Source organism: Corvus moneduloides, chromosome 6 (assembly GCF_009650955.1).
Source record: "Corvus moneduloides isolate bCorMon1 chromosome 6, bCorMon1.pri, whole genome shotgun sequence".
In the NCBI taxonomy this organism is placed as follows: Eukaryota; Metazoa; Chordata; class Aves; order Passeriformes; family Corvidae; genus Corvus; species Corvus moneduloides.
In genome coordinates this window covers 25,801,462-25,822,960 of record NC_045481.1, presented here as the reverse complement: position 1 = coordinate 25,822,960, position 21,499 = coordinate 25,801,462, and the positions used below count along the sequence as shown (strand labels likewise).

Here is a 21,499-nt window from a genome sequence, read left to right as displayed (position 1 = left end):
ATTTAGCAAACATTGGCAGTACACAATGCTACTGACCGAAAATTCTTTTAGCATTACTATGTAGACATTCATTCTAACATTTCTGAAAAAAATAAACCATGAGGATATCTCCTAGTTAAAAGTCAAAATACCCTGTTGAGACAAAATGCCTCTGTAAGAAAACCTGTTTCAAAAGACTCCTTTTAATTAAAAACTACACACGAGTCAAATTAATCACAATATGAATTTTGACCTGATTTATTCATACAAATCAATCCAAATTCATTTTAGGCCCAAAATACATATGATAAGGATACTAGTAAATTTTTCCAGGTACTAGAGAATCTTGTATAAATGTATCTGTTCGAGTGCTTCTCTGTCAACATCCTTTTCCATATACACATCATAGTTCAGCTGCACCTCTTCGACCCATTGACTGAGCTGTACATCTGTCTGAAACAATGAAAGCAGAGCCTTAAATCAACACCATGTTTAAAAACAGCAGGAGTTTCAAGGTCAATACAACATTAAGAAGGCAAGACATAATATGAGAGATTAGTCATTCCAAATTATATGGCAATGATAAATGAATTTCTGGAAAACCCATTTTAATTCAAATAGGAGATAACAAAGATAACTTTAAAAATTATCTCAGTCAATAGTCTAGATATTTTGTTAGCATATTCCAACTGCCTTTCTGTATGCATTTGTGTAAGCCTCAAGCATCCTGATCAGAGAGCAACACTCTGACAGATGTGCTGAGGGAGCAGCTAACAGTACCATGGAATAATTGCAGGTATTTTCTTGTTTTACACCCAGGGAGTATTGTATTAAGGCTACAAAGGGCTTGTCAGCTGCTGTGTGACTACAGCCTGCTCCAAGAAAAGTTCAAATGACACCATTGCTGCTCTTGGGTCTGAGGATCTACTTCACCCATCAGCATACAGGCAACAAGTAATTCAATTTCTCTAAAACTAACTAACTACTGTGGCGAGCAAGTCACTTTATACACAACCTTGTCACATCTGATCAGTGTTTTGTTTCCTAACTAAAGCTAGACCACATAATTTGACTAGGTATCACATACATGATCTACCAATGAAAGACGGCACTGTTGTTGTTTCCAACTGCCATTTAAAGCTATGTAACTGATTCAGGATGCCTGATGGTAGTCACATGGCTAGCTGGGAGACCACATCTCTCACTAATCTGTACTTCCAAAAGCTCCTACTGGCATATTAATACACATGATAATACAATGATTCATGCAGACTACTGATACAGGCTGGGATTTTCATTTTCACATGAGGACAATCGAAGCACAGGAAGATGTGTTGGTGGTCAAAACAGAGTCCAGAGTCTTACACCTTTTAATCTCTGCACAAAATTGTATATCCTTCCTTACAGCAATACTGGCAAGCAGCTTACTTCAGCTACAGAGATGCCACTTTGATAGAAAATAACGAAGTGTGTCAGCTAAAACTGGCTGAGGGAACTTACCTGGAGCTTTGAAAGTGATTCTTCAAGACTTGGAACTGTCACTAACAGGGACCCTCTTTTCCTTACATTACAGGCAATAAATTCCCAAGCTCTGAAACATATTTAAAGGTAGATGACCAGTTTTTTGGGGAAAAACCACCCATATTTGATATACAATGAATCTAACACTTTATTTAGTTTTTTGGCCAGAGGTAGAGTAAGCTTAAAGATTTGCAATACATGCTTATCAGTCATTATTAATATCTAAGCAAATGTATTTGCAGGAATAAAACCAAGCTTTGTATTAAAAACACAGGGAATATAAGGTCTTAAAATGTTAGATTTTGTAACTTTTTATTTCCCATACATACATGCATATCATTTGGTATTGTGGAGACTTTCACTTTGAACAAGGGTTAAACACTGACATTTAGTCCCTTTAAATCTTTGGGTTTGAAGAAAATCCAGTCCTGAAGTGCAGTCTTTTATTAAGCTTCACAACAAGCTGCTCTTTACATACATACCTCGTGTACAGTCGTGACAAAGTACTTCTCTTAAGACATTAGTAATCAGAGTATTTAAATATAGCCCCCAGCACTCCTTTTTTTTTGATTTTGCAAGTAAGATAATTTCTCACACTATGGTAATTCAGACTAAAGAGAATTTAATTTCCAGCATTCTTCAAATGTCATTTGTCTTCATGCTACTAATGCAACACTAAACCACTATCCCCAAGTTAAGACAGAATCAAATGAATTCTTAGTCATGTGCCTGGAAACATATCTCTTGGCATTTTGAAACACCCACTATCCTTCACCCATCCACTCTTTGCCTCTCTGGTTGGCATTACCATCTGGTATCCAGGGCAGCAGGGCAAGCCTTAGCTGAAATTGGTACAAAATGTCAGACTTGGCTGGGACCAAGGGGAGACACAGGTACTCCTTCTTTTTGACTGCCCATTCTAAACTTCAGATGATCAAGTTATTTACATTTTAAATGGATGCTGCTGGATTAGCAAAAGCTCATCTGTGAGTGTCTTGTACCTGAAAGAGAACCTTAGCCACATGTTTGTTTGCTACCACATCCTTATGAGTATCTATTAGAAATATAATTAATAACCATGCTTTGTAGTCTGCATATATTACAGCTCTGACATCTGCAAGTCAGTGACCCATCTTACTTCTGAAGATTGAGCTTTATGCTGATACAAAAAAAAATTTCAGATTCTTTAGCAGCAAGATACTATTTTAACATATCAGTGCAAGGATTCAAGCCAAGGTTTGGGTAAACAAAGCAGCAGGGTTTAGTGGGTTTAACAATAAGCAACTGCCAGAACACCTTAGCAGTTAACTATAACAATTAAAAGTAGGCAGTCTGAAACAATTTCCTTATATAAATTATGTATGTGCCCTCAAAAAGCACAACCTTAAGGTTTTCCATAATTCACAAGGTTACACACACACTCCCAAAGAAATAACTTGTTTGGACACAGAGCTTACCTGGCCTGTTCCTGTCTGTCAAGAAAATATTCAAAGACATTATTCATTACAACAACATCAGCCTTCTGCAGAAGTGAGGGCTGAGTACAGATGTCTGCATGAATCACCTGAAGGAGAAAAATTTCCCAAGGCATAAGTTAAGAGACAAATACAGCCTTCAAGTAGTCATGAAGCCTGTCAGCCTAATACAGCACCTGCTACCACCCTTTTGAACCAGCCACAAAACCAGGTATTTCACTGGCTCCCCAGGAGATAAAACTGACATACAAAACCATAATAACCTTTCAAAAACAACAAAAACCCCAAAATCAGATTTAACTCTTCTAAATAAAATACTCAATCCATTATGTTAAGTAAAATAAAGTACATCTTAATTTTGGTTTAGAACTGTGTGCCATAAAAGAGGAGATGATGTATGTGATGGCTGTTATATTCCACTTACCTATATTTTATAACAAATGTCCAGTGATTTCAGGAAAGATGTTAAGCTAGTTGAAGCTATTTTGAGGATATTAAAAGGTATCTCACAGGGTCAGTGGGTTACTGAAGGATTATAGCTAGAAAAGACATAAAGGACCCAGATTTGACAGCCGAATTCTCACAATGCATATTGGGACTGGGAATGCTGGAAAGGCAGGATGCTCAGCAGCACTGGAGGATCTTACTAAACAACTTCCTCTCCAGTCAGCACAGGAGGAGCTGTTTTGATTTCATCTAACTTCACCTACCAAAAAGGATATTAGCACATCATGTCATTTTTCAAAACAAGTGAGATGGGAGAATATGGATGCTCATTAACACTCTGATGTGTTTGATTTCCTCTTAAAGACAGAAAAATCTATCAGTCTGACTTGATGATCTATATGGGTCTTTTTCAACTCAGGATATTCTATTATTCTGCATCCCAAATCTGATGAGAAATGTAAATTGGAATATCTTTTGAAGGGGTAAGTGCTAGTCAGCATGAATTCACTAAAGGTAAATCATGTTTGACCAACCTGGCTGACTTCTGTGATGAACCAACTGCCTGGATGGATGAGGACAGATCAGTGGATTTTGTCTACTTTGATTTCAGCAAGGCCTCTGACACTGTTTCTCACAACATCCTCACAGGCAAACTCAGGGTGTGAGGACTGGATGAGTGCACAGTGAGGTGGATTGAGAACTGGCTGAACAGCAGATCCCAGAGGGTCATAACCAGTGGCACGGGGTCTAGTTGGAGGCCTGTCACTACTGGTGTCCCCTGAGGCTCAGTACTGGGTCCAGTATTGTTTAACTTATCCATGAATGACTTGGATGAAGGGGAGATGCCTCCTCAGCAAGTTCACTGAGGACAGGAAGCTGGGAGGTGTGGCCAATACCCCAGAGAACTGTGCAGCCCTTCAGAAGGGCCTGGACAGGCTGGAGGGATGGGCAGAGAGGAACCTTCTGAAATTCAGCAAAGGCAAGTGCAGGGTCCTGCACTGGGGGAGGAATAACCCCATGCACAGGATAGGATACTAATGGCAGTCTTAATATTTTAGGCCACAGTTCAGAGAGATGCTTGAACTATAGGCAAACTTTGACCGTAAGTTGATGTTTCCTTGACTTGAATGATACTTAAGACTTGACCTAAAATTACTCTGCATTTACAGAGTGGGTGAGCATACTGACCAAAGTGACCTAAGCACCTCATTCTCCCCAAATACATCCTCATTCCTGTTAGGGAATTAGGGACCACATAAGCATGTATGGTTGCACAGTGAGCCAGACCCAGGTACTGCTCTAGTCAAAACTCCAATATTGCTGGGTCCAGTTTCAGCTCAACCAGTTCTCTGATCTGCTTGGCTGTGTGCTGGCACAACAGAGGAAGCAGCAACTGATTTTAAAACTGCCCTGTTGTCCAATGGAATACACACCAAGCCTTTCATGATTACAGGCAATTTCTGAATTGAGGTCACAAGTTTCCTAAGATCTGTTGAACTGTTTACTTTCCTCCCAGTATTTGTTTCCTCAAATGGCAAAAGATGCTGAGCAACCTTCTATGTACTTTAACAAACCAAGTGTTGATCAAAGAAACACAAGGATCACTCAGAGCCACTAAAAATATCATTTCACTTTGCTATCCTTTAGGAACGTATTCTAATAAAAATTCAGAGTATCTTGAGAAAAACAATCTCTATTTAAGAAGAGTCTCTTAAAAGTTTTTCAAACTTGTGTCATGAATTATGACCAGCAAATGGATTCTCACAATTTTTCAAGCTGATATGTACCTCTAGAGAGGATTCATTTGGGGGTGAAATAAAAATCTAAGATTTAAATGTTCAAAGCAGTGTGATAACAGGAGTCACATGACTAAATTAGCATTTAATGAGATTCAAATAGCTAAGTCCTCAGGCACTGCTTTGAAAACCTATTATCTTATCTTTATGCTCCAAAATTAATACTTCAGCAGAATTACAAGGTGTGAAGAAAAACCATAAAAGTTTATAATAAAAAAATACACAAGGCTGAAAAGCATGCTTACAGATCTCCAGCTCCACTGAATTAACATGACAGAGTTCCTAACTGTACTTTCAGTTTCATCACAATAAAGTGTTATGAACACAAAACATATGCAAAACCCAAAGGTTATGGATAAACTGTCAGCAACTGCGATTGAATTGAGCAACCCAATGATACTGCTTACCCTGTGTTAAATATTTTATGTTTATTATTTCTTTCTAGTTTAAAATTGGGTTACCTTAATTCCAAAGAAATTACTATACTCAGCAGTTTGTGTGACTTCATTCAAGAGCACATGCATACAACACAGAATTAAAGCCAGTATTTTACCCAGCATATTCTATTTACCAATTTTTGCTGGTAACAAAATAATGGGTATTGTCCAGAAAGGATTTTTTTTTTCCTCTTTAAAATATTAGTAGCTATTCCCATAATGAAACTAGGGAAATGGTTCCCATAATGATAGCACTTTGTTTGAAACCCATTTTGTTTGTGGAAGGTACATATACACAGACATTCTATGGAAGGAAATACTGATAATTCTAAGTCCTTTAGGAGTCCTTAGATGCAAATTTGCGAATCCTACAAACATCCTTCTGCTAACAAAAGTGAATCACAGACATATACTTTTGTATTCATGACAGAAATTCTTTATACACTCAGTTTCACAGAAGTGAGTGGCAATGATATCATTGATTTTACTGGGAGAATCAGCTAAGATATATCTGTTTTGTGTGAGCCAATGGGAAAGTCCAGTCAGGAAAAAGGCTAAGTGATTCATATTTTGATAATTTCCCTCTTCCTCTCTGCTATAAGATTTCTTTTTTCCTAATGCAAAGCCTTTGTATAGGATCAAAACAAGCAAAGGCAGAAACTTCTCAGAATGCTGATTTACCAGCCACTCACTTAAGCCAGATACCTTGTACACAGTGGTTAAAAATACATAAACTAAAACATATATTTAGTTACCTTTATTCTGTCAATGAACTCGTACTTTGTAATCATCATTTCTTGCAACTGGCAAAAGTCTGCATTCATTTCTACTCCGTGCAGCTGGGAAGCTGAGCTATAAAGATAACCCTACATTAGGAAAAGGAAATTTAGTAACTGTGATGCCTTTTAAACAAGTTCAAATTTTTAATTTAAAAAGAAGAGAATAAAACACAAGTTAAGATTTAAAAAAATTTTAAAATAGTGAGTTGAGAAATGCCTTTCAGTGGATGTGACATATTTTTCAGAGCTACGCCCCTGATCTGGCAATTCCCACTTATGTCGCATGAATTTTAGTAAGAGATCCGAAATGACATGTCAAAAAGACAAGAAGGAAAGCTCCAAGTTCACTTCAGTTGCAAAACATACGGAAACTAGTCTAGGAAAAAAAAAAGGTGTACCAAACAAGTTATGAAAATAGTGTGAAGGGAAAAGACTAAATGTAATTTTTGTTTCTTGGGAGAATTGAAGAAAGTATCAAGAGAAAAGAACAAAACCAGGAGACATAACATAGTCAAAGTGAGTGAAAATGGAGGACAATGTACCAATAATATAGTGGGATATTTTGATACCAAGTCTATATCAGCACCTCTAAGTTACTGTATTACTGACATTTTCAGATGCTTCATACAGGTACATGAGCAAAAAAAAGCTAAACTATGCCTTAATCTTAAGCCCAAAAACCAGTTCAGTTTGGACTAAGATTTTGAGAAGTTGTTCGAAACGTCAGAGAAGAAAAAGTACAAATACTTGAGCATACAGGGCCCGAGCAAAGATACTGCTTTAAGTACCACTGTCTCCACTGAGCACAGTTACACCTTGCCAACAATGGCAAAGGCAAACTGCTGAAGATACAGAATATCTGAGATACACATGTATTACAGCTTCATTATTAAGTTTTCTGAAACCATTCAACTCAGAGAGTAGAAAAGCAACCTGTGAAGGTGAAGTCACCCCTCCTCCAAGGCAAGGACATGTTACAAAGCAGAACCCTTTTTTGAAAGAGTGCTTTGAGAGTACCTTCTACTGTAATAATACAAGCATTTTAATACTTCAAAACAAATTCAGCCTAGCAAAAGTGTTACCATTTAAGGACCCAATGCTGCAAATATTTACAAATGGGAGTAACTTTCCTCATTTGAGTAATCCCAAAATTAGACTATTCAAATGAGTAAAATCACATGCTCAAGTGTTTCCAAGATTGAGCCCTAAACAGCCATTGACTTTTTAAAGAAAATAGTAATGTGTGTTTTGCATTGCTGTTGGCCATATGTTGCACCAGCCATGCCAAAAGCAATCAAAATTGCACTCAAGTTTCTCGATGAAGTATTTTATGTGCATTTTAAAACGCAGAGCAGGACAATATGTTTTTGGAGACAAATTCATATCAAAGTCTTCCTTTGTGTAATTTAACAGTTTGTCAGCTTCATAAAGGAATTTAACATAACTAATCTATATATAGGCATGGTCAAGACATAAGAGGACAAACTTACTTATGAAAGAGACAGCAGGAACAAGTAAAAGAGCAGCATGTGTGACAGCAATATGCTACTCTGTTGGACAACACAGTTTTCCTCTCCATAAGCAAGATCATTTGTCTTCCCTCTTGTGAGGAACAGCGGAAGAACTGAAATCGCTAGTAAACAGCACCTTACACTATTCAGAGAGTCAGATCAGAGGTGCCTCTCAGAATGACCCATCCAAGATTGAGTAATGAGAGTAGGCAGTCAGAAAAGAGGGAAAATGTTTGTCACAGTAATAAAATATGAATTCCTGTGCTGGAAGTTACCGCAAATAGCACTGCACCAAGCCTGGAGCCAACGTCAACCACTACCTTTCCTGTCAGGTCAGGCAGTACATGTTGATAAAGAAACTTCAGTTCCATGAGGGAAAAGGAATGCGAAATAAACTCTGGGAAATAAGAACAGAACAAAGGTGTTGGGTGGGCAGTACTAACTACAGTGTAATTAACTATTGAAATAGTAACCCAAAGAATTATCTTCACTGAAAACTTGTATGGTTTCCCGCCTGCACTAGCGCTGGGCACCCTGGAACACCAGGGTTTGCAGATCAGAGGTAATCTGCCAAGCAATCTGTCCCAAGTCTGGGGATTCTTTGCCTTACATGGAGAATTTTGAAATCCTTCATGAAACTGAATTACCTTTTTCTGCACAGTAACATATGTTAAAGAATACAAAACAAAGTAACTGGGAACTGTTCAACTGAAAAAGGAAATGTGGTATCCAAGGCTCAATACAATTTGTGCATAACGTTTTATGGGCAGACACCTTAATAGCTTTAATTTCAGCGCTAAGGTTTTAATGAATGAAATGTTCTCCATATAAACCATTCCTTCAGTGGCTGTGCTATACTGGCAACAGCACTGATCTGTACCACACCACACAAAAGCTTTAAGACAGATGGTGTTTTCTACTGTTTTTCAGCATGTGAGAGGAGACTGAGGCTACTGCATGGACTCCTACAGTGTTGTCTTCCTCTCCAGGGGTACATAGCCTGCCTCTTACCTGCTCAGTTTTTGTGGGCAACAACCGTCACTCATACACTGCAAATTAATTCAACTTACATGTGTAGGAGGCTCCTTCCACTGGTTATGGGAAATAATTCTGGCCTGTGTATTGCACCAGTCTGGACAGAGTCCTCCATCAGCTGGATGTTGTCTTGTCCAGCTGAGTCACTGCACAAACCAGTTTAATTAAACTCAATTTGTTTCTCTTGTTCCCAAAAGAACACTTACCTAAAGATGCAGTTTTGTATGAGCCACACTCTGTGCAGTAGCTCCTACTCATTTTCCCCTCCTCACACAATGAATCAACAACATCATCATCATAAAGGAATGCATCAACATGAATCATGGGCAGTGGATGCTGGTGTATCTGAGAAGAGGAATAAAACCTTAGAAAGGCATAACCAAGTCTCTTAATTTCATTTACACTGTCACATGTTAACTGTCCCACCATCCTACCTTTCCTAAATCTCAGAGATCCATGTTTTTCCCTATGCAACAATTACAAAAAAAAATTAAACAACAGAAATCCTACATGTAAACTGGGTCATCAAATTCCACTGAAATAACCAGTACGTGACAGTCGACAAATGAAAGCAAGCTAGTTTTGATACCTGAGCAGGGGCCCGATGTGAGTTTTGTCTCCTTAGTGCTTGCTTGGCTATAGAGAAGATACACGGTAAAGGAAGCTTTTCCTCTTCTTTTAATGAGGAGAATGTAACTTAAATTTAGGAGAAAGGTCAATTTGCTTCTCAGCCTCAACTGACTATTTTTAACATCATGCCTTATGCCTCTACCTAGAAGCACCCCTGATTAACATGAGTGTCACTTTCAATCAAAAGTACACCAGGTGGGATGCTTGCCTTCTCATCATTTCAAGGGATATGATCTTCATCCTCCTACTCATCTTTCCTCCCTTTTCCAGGCTTGCTGCATGTGGCCAATCCACTTTTCCCATTGAAGAGCCATACACCACTTTTCTGGGGAATGCATTAACTTTCCTTGTATACTGACAGCTCAAGTAGAAAAGGTGCACTCCCCTCCCACAGGACTCACAGCCCACCTCTTTCTGAGACATCAGAATCTGAAAAGAGCTGGATTATCATCTCTGGGCTGCCCACATTATGGCAACAGCAAAACACTGGCCCTGGGTTCCTGTTGCCTTTAAGGGGGCTGTTAGAGCCTATTATGGAGCCAGCATTAAAGAATCACTGTGACAGGTGCCATACCACACAGAATTAAAGCTATGCCAAATAACTCATGATCAAAGTATTAAGAACTATGAAGAAACTTCCCTGGAGTCATGCAAACACAGAGCAACAGACCTGAGAACCAAACTGAGATTTCCTACACTTCAATCCACGCTCATTCTCTATTATGAACTACTGCTAAAAATGAAATCAGAATAAATGATGTGGTTCAGCAAAAGCAGACCGTAACAGTTAGCTTACTTTCTGAACAGCTTGATGTTCCGAAGTGAACATTGCCTCAACGGATAAACGATTCCGCAAATCTTCAGCGATATTTCTGAGCACAACATCGCTGTTACTCACCACAAACTCATCAAAGTCATCTATAAATCAAGACAAAAAAAACCCCCTGAACAATCACATGCAGATCACGTGGACTAAGTGATGACCAGTACAATACAGTTGCAAGACATAAACAACACCAGATGGATAAAGTTTTTTATTTGAATGCATTTTTCAGCCTTTGTTAGCTTTTCCAGCCAATGACAGTTTTGGATTGTAATAACTTTGCCATGTAAAATAAATGCACTGCTTTTCTGAAATCTCAAATTATTTTCATATTTATAAATTTATAACTCACATATGATGGTCTGGGCTGCCACCAAAGTGATACTGTTTCAGCTTAAGATATAAAAAACATCAAAGATGTTTTTGAACTATTGGAGAAATGACAAAACTCGATAGTTGCCCGAATGCAGGCTCTTTTTTTTTAATACAAGTTTCTTTTTATACATATGATCTTTCTAATAAATTTACAAAAAAATCGGGGCTAATGCACAGTTCAACAGTTCAACTCACAATATATTTTACATTACCTAACCTATCAAAATATTTCAAGTGGGAAGGAAAATAGGAATGGATGTAAACCAATACATTTTTGCAAAGCCAAACTGTAAATTTTTGCTATTTTTCCAGGATATTCCTGCATTACTTTAGCACATTTTTTTAAAAGACATCTAGAAAAAAGATTGAGAAGGAAACCATGTCAAGTCACTAATCTTTTCTTCTTCCAAGGCTCAATCAATACTGTCATTACTTCTCCAAACTGTTCTTTTAAAAATGACTGTTAATCTGGAGACTCTATAACCACCCTTAGCCATCTATTTCAGTGTTTGACTACCCTTAATATTAGAAAGGAATACTCTTCGTAATTACTGATTTAGACTTCTTCTGCCACTACTTATTCCTTTCCATTATATAGTAACTATTTACTTCCCTGAAGACTTATCGTGCATCACATCAGTCTTCTTTCCAAGAAAAAACGAGATTTGCCTATCCAGACCCTTCCTGATTTTTTTTCTCCTAGAGTATGATCATTCTCAACACTTCCCTTTGGATCTTCTGGACTCTCTCATCCTTTATGGCCTGCAGTATTGAGTGCCAGACACACCAGCCAAAGGTTTACTTGCACTTACCAGACTTCACATCTTGCAGCCAATATCCTGCTTACACCCCCCCAATTTCACCTTGAGAGTATGATGCTCCTAACTGGCATTCAGCAGCTTTTCCTGCTATGGTTTCCTCAAAAGGACTAGATGAAATTCCTTTTTGTCTGGACATCCCACTGCTTTGAGGATGTCGAACTGGATCTAAACAAAGGCTCATCTCAGATCAAAGCTACATACCTGTAAAAGACAACAACCGCTACCACCAAAAAGCAATCACTAATCTAATCCTGAAAAAATACACCAAACCCATCTATTAAGTCACATCTAAAAACAGACATGTATGTCCTCTCTTCCCCACCCCTTCTGTTTTGTTTCTTGTTTTATTTAGACTGCCAACATGTTGGGCAGCAACTGGGCTTTTTCATGTACATGCATCACTCACAAAAAGAAAATCTGACAGCTTTTACAAGTGTTTTTAAAAAAAGCAGTGTTTGCTAGCATTGCTGTTCCAGGCGGCAACATTAGTACAGAAAAGCTTGATAGCAAACAGGCTCAAAATAAATCTACAGCATACACTACAAGTTTCTCCATGCTAATATATTTAATCTTTCCTGTGGATCATGGGAAATGCTAGAAAGAGTGAGAAATTTTAAGGCTAGTATAGAAAACAGAAACCTGCTAACCTTTTAAATGCTTCTGAAATGCTTTTTGCTTAAGCACTGTAGTGAGAACAGTATGATTAAAGAAACCATCATTTATTGGTGCAAAATGCTCTCCTCTTAACAGTGCAAATGTAAATGGTTCTTTCAACCCATCCCAAAATGGACTTGAACAGATAATCCTGAATCCCCCTTACGACTGCTGTGTAGTAAGCAGCAGAAACTTTAAATTATCCGTATTCCCTTAAGATGTATTTGGTTTATAATTTATTAAATGCATAGCAGTAATGCTCCAAGGCCCTGATGGGCCATTGCCATTGGTAGTTGTTATACTTCAGGAAGACAATTCACTGCTCCAAAGTGCTCACAGTTGCGTTCTCCAGAACCTCAGCTCCTAAAGAGATGCAGACTTTGCAGTGAGGAACACAGGAAGGATAGAGGCAGCAGCTGCAACAGCAGCAACACCAACACAACAGGTGCAATGTAGCAGCTCCAGCTTGTCAGCATTTTAATTTGAAACCTCTAATGAGCACCCATCCTGTTAAACTAGATTTGTTGTGAACATCCCAGCAGCAGTGAGTGATTTTTCCAATCAGCTCAGGGAAGATTTCTATGGATGTGACACAGCACAGAATAAACCCAGATATTATGGGAAAAGAAGGTGGGCAAATCTAAGTAGCTTAACTGGGACTATCAGCACCACGACATGCCCTCAAGAGTGCCAAGGTGCGAATTGGCTGAGGTGGATAACATCTGAGGAAGCAAGGGGAAAAATCATGCTAGAGACAGAACAAGAGACTAGAAAGCTGATATTAGCAGCTGAACAGATCAGTGCCTGTGGGCAATAAGCCTCTACATCTGGCATTTGCTTTAAAACAATACTATTACTATGCAAGAGAGCTCATCCAGCTGTTATAGTGCCTGTTAAGAGTATCAAATTCATATACAGCATTTAATGAAACGCAGGAAGTGTTCCTAGACCACCAGGCCAGCCACATCACACTGCAAATACAGAACTTCAGCTCTCTTCCTCACAGACCTAGTGCATCAATAGGATCTGCTTCCTCATGGCCTGGGTGACTTTTCCTGGCCAACATTAGTGACTGACAGCTCTCCAGACTATTCAGTGTTCCAGCTCCATAGCAGAGAAACACACACCTTCAGTGGGAGACAGGCAGCACATCCGTCTTCCTCTAATCCAGAATATCCCTTCCCTGCCTTGAGTTCTATCTGTATGCTACCTGTCACAACACTGACCATCTTGCATGGGGCCCTCTGATCTCTTCTTGCAAAACAAAGTAGGACACACACAGGTTCTTGTATGCTCTGTACAAAACAGGTCCTAAGGACAACACACATGCAGACCAATGAAAAAACTGTTGAAACACTGACACTGAAAAATAAATGATGAATGGAAATGCTCCCTTCTGACTATCAGTTAATGCTCTAAAACAAAAAGGAGAAGGACATCTGAACAGACTCCATCTGAGACAACAAAATGGCAGCTGCAGCAGAAGTTGTGTGCGCAACACTCCACACCTGTGTGTATAGTCTGTGACTGAACTCTGACATGGAGAGTCGACTCATTCCTGTCAAAGCAAGAAACAGCAACAGCTACCATAATAACTCATTTACTTTTGCAGTATGTAAATATTTGTAGATTGCCATCAAGTAGGAAAGACCAGTGCCAAATATGAAAATATGCATCTCTGCTGGTATAGTTTTATCAACTCCACCCTTGTGTTTAACAAATTGTTCACTCTTGAGAATCTCAGTATCACCTTACAAGGGATCTTCAAGAGGAAACAAAAATAGAAAACTATTTTATACATCATTTTTGCACTTGTTATATACATAAAATATATATAACATGAAATGGAGAGTGTGCAAGCCAACCTGTGTTCATTGAACAGACAACTAACCAGGAAACAATGTACAGTTCATGAAACACTGCAAGATGAATCACAATCATTTGTTTATGGAGGAAGTCTGAGTGCGTAGTGTTTGTATTTTACTTCAAAAACCGGTTCCACTGGATTTACTCAACATGCATTTATAAAATTTAATTAACACATTGCAAAAAGCCTCATTATCACCCTGGTGCTAGTCAGCCTTTCTACACAACCTAAGAAAACATCACAAAGCTTCACACCAGACAGAGAGCACCACTATACCAACATCTGAACACCCAGGCACTGCAAAATACAGGATTGAAGACAAGCAATGTGTGATTTCCAAATGACAACAGAAGATTACAGAAAGAAGAGGATTTAGCAAAGGCAACCATAACAGCAAGCACCTTATAGTCTTCTAGATATATTCTCCGACTCACAGAAAAGCAAATATTAACAGCCATGTTACTTAATACGAGGTTAATTTAGTAATTCAGCATGTTTTCATAATACTGGACAACCCAGTCAAGGAGGAAGCACCACATCCCTAAAACTTTAGTATCGCCCTTTTTGGCTAAACCATTTGAGAAGCAATATGTGACCTCAGTATATCAAGTACCTCAGGAACTCTAAATATTATTTCTATCCCAAAGCACACATAGCCACTAGTAGAAAGTAACTGGCTTTTCCCAACAGAAATATAACGAGAGCTTATTTTGTTAGTTTAAGTCTTTTACATTGATTAATTGAAAGAAGCTTTAAAGTTAAATTTTAAACAAGGTAAGTCACATGCCTGTTTAACAATCACTAGTTTTCCCCACCACTATTAAATTTCAGTGACTAACAACTTAGAAGTACTTGGTACTCTGGAGACCTCTCTCGCACCAGTATCACTTGTCACAACAAAGGAAATTAATGACAATTCCCAAAGTTGATGATTCATGACATTATACGCAACAACCCATTTTAGTTTACCAAACAGAATAGTGGAAAAGAATTGGTATGGTATAATTTTAACAAATAAATCCATTCCAGTTAATGTGGAAATGCAGTGTTATTTTTATCTCTTCTGAAAGGGTATTTTAGTTGAATAAATCACTTCTACAAGTTTGGATATGAAGCCTTGTACTAAATTGCTTTTTCACATGCACATGCACAAAAGCACATACTATACTTGCCCAATTGCAGAAGCCCAGATTTTCATCCTTTTTAAAGCTACTCATTCCACTTTAGTTCCATTCCATTAAAAGAATCAAGCTTTTTCTTATCCAGTTTCCTCTTCTTGTCTTGTGAAAATTATCATCTGGTAACTTTACCTAGCAGGTCTGAGAACATGCTAATGCCTAGATAATAAAGTACATGATAGAAAATTCTGGACACACTTGGTCTGCTCCCAAGAGTCTGATGAGAAGTCTCTTCTCCGTATGCAGAACACTGTCCTAAAGCAGCACATCCTCCATAATCAGTTAGGTTAATTTTATAAGATACTCCTCCCTCACTGCCTGTTAAAAGCCTGAATTTACAGCACTGACTGCCCTCAACTTTCAAGTCACAAGACTAAATTGTGCTCCAACCTCTTAAACAGCTGGTTGCTCCCAGTACAAGTGAAACCACAAGAAAAAAATTAATTTGTACTTAATGATATGTTTCTTATCCTTAAATTATAAGATTTGTAATGAGATTTGCAAGGATTATTATTCAATTATTATTTTGAGCAATTCTCTTGATATTGGATATTTTGAATACTGTAGGAACAATCAGCAATTCAGACCAGTATATCACTTCGAAATCTTAGCTTCAGATTTAAAAGTTTCTAAGGCAATGCATAGATTAGAATAGGTTTGTAACAGTGTTTTATTACACTGTTACATGAGCTAAAAAACCTTTTAAGTTAGTATCAAAACAGTAAGTTTTAGCCCTGATGGAAAAATATTTCAATCTTAGACCCCATGAACAGAACACAAGAAGCATAAAGGGTCTTATCACCGTATCTGTGCTTCACTGACATTAACTAAGAGGCAGGCTTTGTAATCTACATTTAAGTGCTAAGTACAGCCGAAGTGTTCAGTAGTTGCCAGTACGTAGAGTGGTTTGGTGACTTCAATCTCAAACTCAAGATTCAGATTCCTGTATTTACCTCCCCTGATTCCTGTCTTCCTGTTCATGTAAACACATAGCTTGGTCAATTCTTTCACTGGTTATCTCCTCCAGCACTCATTCTTACCAAATGCAACCTTTTCTGCTACTGAAAATTTTAGAATCTCAGCAGTGGAGGTTCAAGTGGGAACATGACATACAACAAATGCTGGACCCAACTGAGGGGAATCATCAGGGGGGTTTCCCCAAGTGGTTTGAATTAGCTCTTGGGCTTCACCCAGGTTTTCTTAGCCGGAACTTCTGGAACATGGTTACTGCAAAAGGATATTAAAGCATTAATCATCCTATTATAAAAAAGTTAAGACACCAAAGGTTCCTGTTCTTTTTTCCAACTCTTACTATTTTATTTTCTTTAAGATCTAAGACTAACTCAAAAGAAAAGCTGGAATGCAAGTCACCGTGAAATGACGTACATTTCACTGCAGTGTGTGGGAAGAGCTAGCTGATTGTGAAACAGCCAAGCAGTGTTGCTAAGCAGCTGTTTTAAAACAGTAATGTCTTCTTCCATCACACATAAAGATTCGGAATGTCTAAAATTCTCAACACAAAAAATCCCCACATTCATACAAAGAAAAAACGAATAGAATCTTGCATTCACTTACATTCCCATAATTACTAAGGAAGGTTAGTCAGAAATCATCGCAGTGAGAACACGTTCAGTGTTCTCTCAGTTCAAAATATGTAAGGCTTTACTTCAGGTAAGATAACTGGCTTTACTATAAATAAATTTGTCTCTTCTACGGAAGTTTCTCAATAACGTTTCATGCATTCAGTGTGCGAGTCAGAAAACACCAACTAACCAATAAATAAGGCTGTCTTTGCAACAACACTAATCCTAAAGGTCAACCACTTTATGCAGGACTTTAAGGATGCATGTACACTTTAATTCAGAGAGCGGCGTGATGAAGGAAAAAAGCCTGACTACAGCTAACACTGGAATCATGCCCAGTTCTCCTCAGCTGGAGGTAAAACTATAAGCTCAACATCTTGACAGAAACAGGAATGGGATTCAGGAGGACGAGGTGGGGAACTGATACACCACAGAAAAACAGTTTGTCTGTGGGGATACCATTTTTGTTTCCATTTATCCTATCCTAGTTTTCATTCAGAATATTATCTCTCCATCCCTACCACTTTTTTTTTTTTCTTTTGTTCATCAGAGGCTTGTTTCTTTCCTATGTCTATATCACCAAAGACTAGGCTTTTATTTCCACGTGGCAAAGAGATCTGGTAATTTTACATCTTCCATAAAACAGTCTTTTCTCTGCACAGAGAGAACACCATATTCCCTAGCTGTATTCAGGGTACAGCAGCAGAAACCTCTACCAGCTCCTCATTATCCTCAGTCCAACTAGTATTAATTATCACAGGACTATCTAGGTATTAAAATGGGCAGTATAATTACTCAAATGCAACAATTCTGAGGGGGAAAAAAAAGCCACAGTAAAAGTTACTGCCAGTATGCAGCCACAGAAGTAGCTCAGAGAAACAATCGAAGAGAAGTATCATCAAGAGTGCTGTGCTGGGGACATCACATAAAATATTTGCATCTCTGAGGAAACTGCACAAAGGCTAAAGGAATGTGACCTGCAGGACAAATGCCTCTCCTCCCTTACCGTTCAACGCTGCAAGAAAATAAAACCAGTAAGGGAGATACTGATCTTGTACTCCAGTCCTGTACTCATCAGGGTGAAAGCTAGAGATAAAGCAGGACACAGCCATTCAGACAAAGGAGATTAGAAAAACAGGAACAGGTTAATGACCCAAAGAGGCAATGAAACATATCTTGATTGTTTAACAATGGAAAGTTTTTACACATAGCCAAAAAGCTTTCTAATTCCCACTCTTTTACTATGTAAACATAAACGTATGTTAGAGAGGGAGACTGCAGCACCGAGAGAGTACAAGAATTGGACAAACATTAATACTTTTCCTTAAAACACCATAAGCAACAGATTCAGAAACTGGTAACTTCTACAAGCATTAGCATGAGACCAAATCCTATAGGCTCTAAATTCCTCCACAAATGTGGCAATCAGGGAAATATGATTTAACTAAGTCATGCATTCTGAATGACACACCTGGGAACAAATATGGTTGCCTATAATTCTATACTGCATCAGCACTTGACACAAAGTGTAAGCAAATGCCGAAGATGCAGATGCCTAAAGTGCAACTTGATTTCTCAGAATATTAATTAATAGCATCCAGCCAGGATATTAACAATGAGCATTTTTTAAAAGAGAAAATTAGCATAAAATATTACCAGAGCACAAGCCTGTAAAGAAAGAATTCTAAACCGAAAAAGATTCTGAAGATGGCCTGACAAGGAGACTAAAGAGATGAAATTATATTAATTACTTCAGCTGCTTGATCCTGATTGCCCTGTCCACTCTGTTCTCTGATCTGCAGCATAAGAGCTGAAAAGCCATTGAATGGCAACTGTAAAGCTAATTATGTTTAAAGATGATGCACACAGTGAAGCAGCAGCAATCACTACTGATGTGAACAGTATAAAAATAGAAGGACACAGATTGCTCAGATGTACCACACACAAAGTAGATCAAAATTTGGAACCTAATTTACACTTTGGCTTGTATCTTAATTATGAAGAGCAAAAATGAGGCAAGAATATATGTGTCCTTTCATTGAAAGGACTAGGCAAAGAGCTGCATCATTAAAATTCAGGAAGAATATTTGAGAGATCATAATCTAACAAACACTAGGAACCGTAGCATATTATCTTTCACAGAAACCATCTATGGTAAGTTTTGGAAGCTGCAACATAAAAAAAATATTAAAATGTATTCATTGACAAAGGATTTTGGAGTCTACATAAACTACGCCATTGGCTAAAAATTCCTATGGCAGAAGTAAAACACGATCATAGAATCAAAACAGAGAAAATAGTAAGTATTAGTTTCCTAACTGAAACAATTCAGCATTTTCAAGTTTCACTAGTAAGTTTCTATGTGCTTTACTGTATTTGTAAAGGAGTCAGGAAGCTGAGAAAGCCATATATGCACACCACACGAACTAACATAGTGTATAGGAGCTGTGATGACTTCTGTTAAGTGAATAAGCAATATGAATGATTGCATATGAAATTCAATGAGATTTTTATATTAGAGCATACTGGATAGAAGAAAACCACCTCTAACAAGATTATTTACAGTAACCCAAGCCCTGTTTAGCAAGCAGAGCATGCTACTGTGTCCAGACAAGACCTCAAAAATGGAAGGATGAAGTGCTTACAGCCAATTGCTCCAACATTATGTCTATACACACATGCAGATGTATGCATGTGTAGATATATATATACACACAGATATGTATATGTACATACACACACAGAGAAAATTAGAATGTTTAACCACAATTAACACTAACTACTTCCATCAAAATTCAGCCTTCAAGTTCTAGGGAGGCCCATCTCTGCTCTAGTCACGGCAGCTGACGCCCAGACGCTCTGCAACATTTGGCAATGTCTCTTCTAAGAAAGTACCCGTTTGGGTGGGAGGGCTGCATGCCTGTCACTGGACAGTAAATGCTGTTCCTAGCTAGCTCCCGTCCCATAAATCCAGCAGAGGGCCTGCTCCACCTGAGAAGGATCTGCCCTGCCTCTCCGAGTGACTATGGGAGCCGCAAACCACAGGGCAACGATGAGTTTGCAGTTCCAAGTACCTGGACAGCTGGACAACTTCTTGGTGTCAGATGTACCTTTGTGCCACGGTGCCTGTGTGTTGGCTTATGAAGTTTTCACCTTGAAGTGGAAGTGCTGGAACAAAGACCCAAACAGGAAGCATAACCCGAGCACAGCAGGGCATGACTTGGAGAAGTATTGTTATCATATGATGAATTTCTCCTAACACGTGATCATCAGGGTAGATTTATCATCCCAGGAGACAATCATTAATAAACAGGACACACACATACTGGATGCTTGGGACTGGATCACAAGACTGAAGGGGTCTTCCAGATTCCTATTTGCAATGGCAAACTGCACATATATCCTGAGACTAAGCAGCGTTTAGACTTCATTCAGTATGGCATTGTGTGCGTACAGCTTTAATACACTGCCTATATTGAGGTTTTCCGTGTCATTCTTTGTGTTCAGTTGCAAATTAACAGCTTCTGCACTGACCCGTATTTCCCTTCTTCATCTGCCACAAAATGCTTGATTGCAGCACACTGATGAAATTACATCCAGGCATAAACAAGGGAGTAAACAGAAAACTATGTTAACTTAAGGTGACATCAAGTGGCGAAAGTAGCGTTTGTAAACTAGCTCAAACCGCTATCTCCAAACTTGTGAAAGTCTGCTGTGAACACGTGTGAAGTTAAACAAGACAAGCCTAATACCCAAAGACCTCTCGGTGCCGCAGGAGCAGGGTGGCTCCGCACGACCTGCGCCGCTGCGGGGCTTGCGGGTTACCCCGCAGCCCGTCCTGCTCCGCTGCCGGGCGCGCCCGCGCCGCGACACCGCCGGCCCCGGACACGGCACCGGCACCCCAGGCCGCGGCGGAGGGGGCGAGCGCGGCCCGGACCCGGGCAGCTGCGGCACGGCCACCCCCGATCGGAGTCGGGCAGGGCGGGCGCCACCGGCCGCGCTCTGCTCCAGCCTCCCCGAGCGCCGCAGCCCGGCTGAGCCGCCCGGCCGGCACCCGCCGGTACCCTGCGAGCCGCGTGCACCCGGCAGGGCCGGAAGGGGGCGGCGCCCCGGCCCGGGCACGGTGCCCCTCGCCCAGGGTCCGCTCCCCCCCCCCCCGCTCCCCGCCCTGGCTGCCGCACCGCGCCTCACAGCCCGACCCGCCGGCAGGGCCGAGCGGGGTGTGGGCCCAGCCGGGGACGCGGGCGCGGTGCGGGCGCGGCCCCGCCGGCGCTTACGGGTGTTGCGCATCCAGTGCAGCAGGCGCGGCAGGTCGGCGGCGCGCGTGCCCCGCACGGCCGCCAGCACCGCGCGCCGCGCCGCCTCCAGCTCCATCGCGCCGCCGCCGCGGGGGGGCGCCACGCGCACCGCCTCCCGCACGTGGGCGCCCCGGGAGAAGCCCCGCCCCCTGCGCCCCCACCCAGCCGCTGCCCGCGCGTGCGCAGGCGGGAGGGCGACGCCGACCGGAAGGGGCCCTTCTCGCATGCTCGGCCCCGCCCTTAGGCGCCCTCCCTCGGCGCGTGCTCGCGCTGCCGCTCGGCGCCGCGCC

The 21,499-nt window shown here is 40.1% G+C and overlaps 1 protein-coding gene across 1 annotated transcript; it reads right to left on the bottom strand.

Moving 5' to 3' along the window:
• Positions 1–209: 209 nt before the first annotated feature.
• Positions 210–21,435, bottom strand: LOC116445466. Its single transcript, XM_032112053.1, has 8 exons — positions 21,189–21,435; positions 10,407–10,528; positions 9,187–9,325; positions 8,266–8,342; positions 6,411–6,521; positions 2,958–3,064; positions 1,480–1,570; positions 210–432 (listed from the first exon to the last, which is right to left on the bottom strand). Exons 1-8 carry the CDS (start codon positions 21,433–21,435, stop codon positions 316–318), a joined length of 1,011 nt encoding a protein of 336 aa, XP_031967944.1. The 3' UTR covers positions 210–315.
• Between the last annotated feature and the right edge of the window lie 64 nt (positions 21,436–21,499).

Coding starts and splice junctions, on each gene's coding strand:
- LOC116445466 (XM_032112053.1), bottom strand. CDS start 21,435: ATGCGAGAAGGGCCCCTTCCGGTCGGCGTCGCCCTCCCGCCTGCGCAC. Junction 6,522..8,265: donor TGCCTGACCTGACAGGAAAG/GTAGTGGTTGAC, acceptor TTCCTAATGTAG/GGTTATCTTTATAGCTCAGC. Junction 3,065..6,410: donor AGTTCATTGACAGAATAAAG/GTAACTAAATAT, acceptor TTTCTCCTTCAG/GTGATTCATGCAGACATCTG.